At 26.3% G+C, this 5,753-nt stretch overlaps 1 protein-coding gene across 2 annotated transcripts; it reads left to right on the top strand.

Annotated features, from left to right (window-relative positions):
- The first annotated feature begins 239 nt into the window (after positions 1–239).
- LOC112693363 (peroxisomal multifunctional enzyme type 2) lies at positions 240–5,652 on the top strand. Of its 2 annotated transcripts, none has more exons than XM_025568390.1 (17): positions 240–504; positions 721–783; positions 1,087–1,224; positions 1,293–1,445; positions 1,508–1,652; positions 1,716–1,843; positions 1,931–2,047; positions 2,118–2,248; positions 2,316–2,439; positions 2,514–2,677; positions 2,948–3,071; positions 3,209–3,381; positions 3,466–3,642; positions 4,159–4,276; positions 4,849–5,052; positions 5,125–5,225; positions 5,366–5,652. In XM_025568390.1, the coding sequence occupies exons 2-17, from the start codon at positions 729–731 to the stop codon at positions 5,477–5,479; spliced, it is 2,166 nt and encodes a 721-aa protein (XP_025424175.1). In that variant the 5' UTR covers positions 240–504; positions 721–728; the 3' UTR covers positions 5,480–5,652. The 2 variants fall into 2 exon arrangements, with proteins under 2 accessions (XP_025424175.1, XP_025424174.1); XM_025568389.1 differs by having other exon boundaries at positions 240–557.
- The last annotated feature ends 101 nt before the right edge of the window (positions 5,653–5,753 follow it).

Raw genomic sequence — 5,753 nt, 5'->3', positions numbered from 1 at the left:
GATTATAATTTATTTACAAAAAATCCTAAAAAAAGCTAAAAAAAAAAAGTAAGGGTTCCACGATAAATGTGGACATCAAAAAGAGTTCCACAGATAAAAAAGTTTAAGAAACTCTGGTCTATGATATGTTCTGTGGTGAAAGTATACTTCCTGATATCACAATTGTTATCAAGCAGCTGATGGAACCACGTTTGTTGGTGGGGATCTGGCCAGTTTGTATTGTGTAAGAATCGACGACAGCTATACGTGTTAACTGCTGTCTACAGTCATCGTGGTTACTGTTGTCGTATCGTGTCGTCTGTTCGTTTCCTGACTCGTCCTGTTGCTGTCTTTCTCTGCCCCGCGGTATCTAGTAATATTAATTATTTTCGTCAACCTTGTACAGTTTATGCAAATCGTTCATATTATTACCGTTGTTAATTTCACCCATAATCGAATTCAACAATCAGACGTTTGAAGTGTTATATCGTGCGTGGTGTACCTAGTGACAATAAAAAATTGAAAGCAAGTACCTTTTTGTTATACTACTTTCTACCCAATCATCATCAGCTCTATAGGTATTAAATGTGGCTTATGTAATTTATCTTAATCTTACGAATCATGTTTAATATTATTAAGTGTAGTGTACGAGCTTGTTTTAAATTCAGTAATTTTTTTCTAAATATATCATTTGACAATATATAAATAAATGTTAATTTATTAAATATAAATATTTTTCAGGACGCAAAATGGACAATTTACGTTTTGATGGACGAGTAGTAATAGTCACAGGAGCTGGTGCAGGTTTGTTGAAGATAATTTAGACATATGCTTATTGATTGATTGTTTATTAAATTTTTAAATTGTATATGTATACATTTATTAAAATTCATTTTTAACATTGGTAATTTTAATTATTTTTGCCCTTATATAAATATAAAACAAAATAATCAGTAATCAATTGTATTATTGATTAAATTATATTATTTAATTAAAGGTTATATCTATAACATTTCTGTATATTTTTTAGTTAATTTTTAAATTATTTTACAATTATTTTTGATTTCTTTCATTTATATTATAAAATCTTTAACATTTTCATATCAGGTTTGGGTAAAGCTTATGCTTTATTATTTGCTGAACGTGGAGCATCTGTGGTCGTCAATGATCTTGGAGGTAGTCGATCTGGAGATGGTAGTAGTTGTAAAGCTGCTGATTCTGTTGTGTCGGAAATTCGTGCTAAAGGTAAATTAATTTCAAAATTAATAAATTTTTCTATAAAAACAATATGTTTTATTTAAACTTGTTTTTAGGTGGAAAAGCTGTACCTAATTATGACTCAGTTGTAGATGGTGATAAATTAGTGCAAACTGCATTGGAAAACTTTGGCCGTATTGATATAATAGTAAATAATGCTGGCATATTGAGGGACAAATCATTTGCTCGTATAAGTGAATCTGACTGGAGTTAGTATATAACATTACTATTTTAACTAACCCTTTACTATAAATCAATTTTTTTTTTCTAGATTTAGTACATGATGTTCATTTGAAAGGTGCTTTCAAAGTCACTCAAGCTGCATGGCCACATTTTCGAAAACAAAATTATGGTCGTGTGATAGTCACTAGCTCTAATTCTGGTTTATATGGAAACTTTGGACAGGCAAATTATTCGTAATTAATTAACAGCTGGCTTAATTTTATTAAAATTATTAAAATTATTCTTTCTGTTTAAAGAGCTGCCAAACTTGGTCTAGTAGGTCTTTGTAATACCATGGCTATTGAAGGCAGAAAAAACAATATCAACTGTAATGTAATTGTACCTACTGCAGCATCTAGGCTTACTGAAGATATTTTACCTCCCGGTATTAAAATCATAATATTTAAATACTTAGTTATATAGTTGTTTAAAAGTTAAAGAAATTCAAATTTTTACTCATTTTTTTTTTTAGATTTCTTTGCTGAATTGAAACCTGAACTAATTGCACCTGTAGTAGTATGGCTTTGTCACGAGACTTGTGAAGAAAATGGTTCTATAATTGAATCAGCTGCTGGATGGGCTACTAAATGTAAAATACATGAAAGTTACTATTACTTATTTGTATTTTAATGTATAACTGTAAATAATATAACTTATAGGTCATTTGGTAAGGGGAAATGGTGCTTTACTTAGACACAAGATTACTGATACAGTCGCTCCTGAAAATGTCCGTGATGTTTGGAATAAATTGACCGATATGTCATCAGCAACTAGACTAAATTCTATTGAAGTAATTAGTTTGCACTATTGTTTTTCATTATCAATTCATCATTAATCTGTACAATGGTTTATTTTAGGAAGCATCTTCAACTTTATTGGGTGTTTTAGATGAAATTAAATCAGGTCCACAAGAAACAGAAAATGAAGCTGTTGGTGTGTTCAGCTATAATTATCGAGATTCCATCATTTATGCTATCGGAGGTTAATTTAAAATAATTGTATTTTACTGTTAATAATAGTTATTAAATATTAATATTTTGATATTTTATGTATAGTTGGAGCAAGTGTGAAAGAAGAAAGTGATCTTCAATACTTATATGAATCTCATGAATATTTTTCAACACTTCCTACTTTTGGAATTTTACCGAGTCTGATGACTGCTATGAGTAGTAGTTTAATAACAGAGGCAATTCCTGGAAAAGAATTTGATTTATCTCAGGTATAAGATATATTAATGTAACTATAGATCTTATGTTATCAATAAACTTTTTTTAATAAGAATATAAAATATATGAAATTTTAAATGTTTATTAATATATATATATATTTATTATATTATTATATCATTATTTATATATATATATTATATTATTATTTATATATATTATTATATTTATTAATTTATTAATATATAATATTGGTAAAATAATTTGTTTAATTACTAATGTTTTTGAAATAACCTGTCTTTTATTAAAAATATATATTATAGGTATTACATGGTGAACAATTTTTAGAATTACATAAGCCTTTGCCAACAGAAGGCAAACTAAGTACTAAAATAAGTGTTTCTGACATTTTGGATAAAGGCAAAAATGCTGTAATTATTATTGATGGTATGTATACATTTGTATCACTGAATATTTTTAGGTTTGTTTTTTTTTTTTTTTTTTATAATTGTAATAATTTTTCTAGCATGTTTACTTTGGTATGTTATCTTCATTACCACCTAATATTTTTAAAATTTTTCTAGGTAAAACATTTGATGAATCAGGTGAATTAATAATATCATCGCAAATATGTACTTTTGTTTTGTCAGCTGGAGAATTTGGGGGGAAAAGAACTTCAAAAGTTTTAGTTCCGTTACTTGATGAACCTTCACGTTCTCCAGATTCTTCTGTTAAAGAGAAAACTTCTGTAAATCAAGTAATAATTTTTATTTAAGGTTTTTTGCTTTTAACAATTAATTGTATTTTATTGTTCAAAATGCTAAATTATTTTATTTTTAAGGCAGCTGTATATAGATTATCTGGTGATTTAAATCCTTTACATATTGATCCATCATTTGCTCTTGCTGCTGGTCATCAAGTACCTATACTTCATGGGTTAGCTACTTTGGGAATATCAGTACGACATATCCTCAAACAATATGCTGAAAATAATTCAAAATTATTCAAATCACTCAAGGTAAGGCATAGAATTTTTAGTTTTTATTTTATTAAGTTACTTTTTATTATTTAAGTAATTTTTACTTAATTTAAGTCATTTTATTTACAATAATAATAGGTACCTATATTATAATTTTATTATTATTTTACCGATTGACAACTATCAGAATATTTGACTATTGAAAATGTAATAAACACTTACATTAATTTAAGAGTTATTGAATTTCAAGTATAAAAAACATTAATTAAGGTCAAAAATTGTTTTGGAATATAAAATTTTATTTAAAAATGTTAATTGATAATTTGAAAATTATTACACCTAAATTATTGCAAATGAATAATGAAAAAAAAATGTTTAGATATTTTAGATAAAATTCCTTAGAATTGAAAACATAATTTAACATTATCAAACTATTTCTGGAATAGTTTTTTTTTTTTTGTACATTTTATAATACATAAAATGAAACTCATGTATAGTAGATTCCAACAGCTCATTATTCATAAATGACTAATGTCTAATAACTTTGACCTTCAGGTGAGATTCAGTAAACCAGTTATACCAGGTCAAACACTGTGTACATCAATGTGGAGAGAAGGAAACCGCATTCACTTCAAAACAACCGTACTGGAAACCAAAGATACTGTTCTATCAGGTGATTATTTTTCATATTAATTAATATTTATTTATTTCATAATTACATTAATTTACATTGAGTTTATGGGTCTTCGTTATTTTATACATCAATCGAAAAATATATTTATGAGTAGGTATACAATAACTGTATGATTTATAAATAATTATTCCTACTGATTTAATAGCTTAACCTTACTAACCTTTAAAATTAATATTTACATACATTTAAAATCAATAATTGGACACCAGAGTTTAAGATAATTATCAGTATTATTGAAAGAAAAGAAAATTATGTTGCAACAAGCTTATCTTGCATTTTCTGTTATAGTAATCTTACTATTTTTTACAACATTTGTCATTATATTAATTATAGATTTTATTTGTATGAGGTTTGTTTAGTTCAAATTAAAATATATCTTTGCAATGAACATTTACTTTTTCTTAAGTTCAAATTTCGATAAATTTGTTTTATCCTTATTATAAAATACTTATAATAAATATTTATTTCCTAATTAAAACGTTCACATATATTTAAATAAATATTTATTTATTTTTAAGTATTTTTTTTTATTCAAGTATAAATATTTTTAGGCGCTTACATGGAATTACACGAGGTTAAATTACCAGCCAAACCACATGTGGTATTATGCTCTAGTCAAGTAGAAGAACTACCAAGTGATGCAGTATTCCAAGGTATGCAAGAACGCATAGACTCTAATCCAAAATTAATAAAATCCATCAATGGTGTTTTCTTGTATTACATCACAAAAAACGGGAAAGTTACCAGCACTTGGAGTAAGTGAGGTTTTCTCTAAAATGTATTAATTTAATGGCCTAATAAATACTATGGTATGTAAAACCATCTAGCTGCGGACCTGAAAATTGGTAAAGTTTATCGCGGAGAACCCGAAAAAGGTGTTAAAGCAGATACAACATTGACTATTGATGATACAGATATGATTGATTTGGTGAGTAATAACTTAAGTATTCCATGTATATGAGTATAATATTATTATTTGTTGTAAAGCATATTATATCCATTTAATACGAGTAAAATTATAGTTAATATTTATTTTTAAATATATATATATATATATATATTATTTAGGCTCTTGGAAAGCTGAATCCTCAGATGGCATTTATGAAGGGTAAACTGAAAATTAAAGGCAACATTATGTTAGCTCAAAAATTAAAAGCATTAAACACAGAATCAAAATTATGAATGTGTTATATTATACTGCTGGAATTTGGGGAATCAAATTTATGATTAGGTTAATGGGTAAGCATAAAGCATGTCCCTCAGTTGATTTTGAGGTAAATTATTGTTAGATATTTTTATATTATGTTTTATTTATTTGTTTAAATGTATTGTTTTTTTTTTTTTAATTTTACAAAGGGATTTTAAAAATAAATAAATAAAATTATTTACTTAAGTTGTGTTATTTTTTCAAATATATGACTCATATACAGGGTGGGCTATGGAAATAGGACCAAAA

This window comes from Sipha flava, unplaced genomic scaffold (genome assembly GCF_003268045.1).
Source record: "Sipha flava isolate LNK unplaced genomic scaffold, YSA_version1 85_pilon_pilon, whole genome shotgun sequence".
NCBI classification, from domain to species: domain Eukaryota; kingdom Metazoa; phylum Arthropoda; class Insecta; order Hemiptera; family Aphididae; genus Sipha; species Sipha flava.
This window is presented reverse-complemented; position numbering and strand designations above follow the sequence as displayed.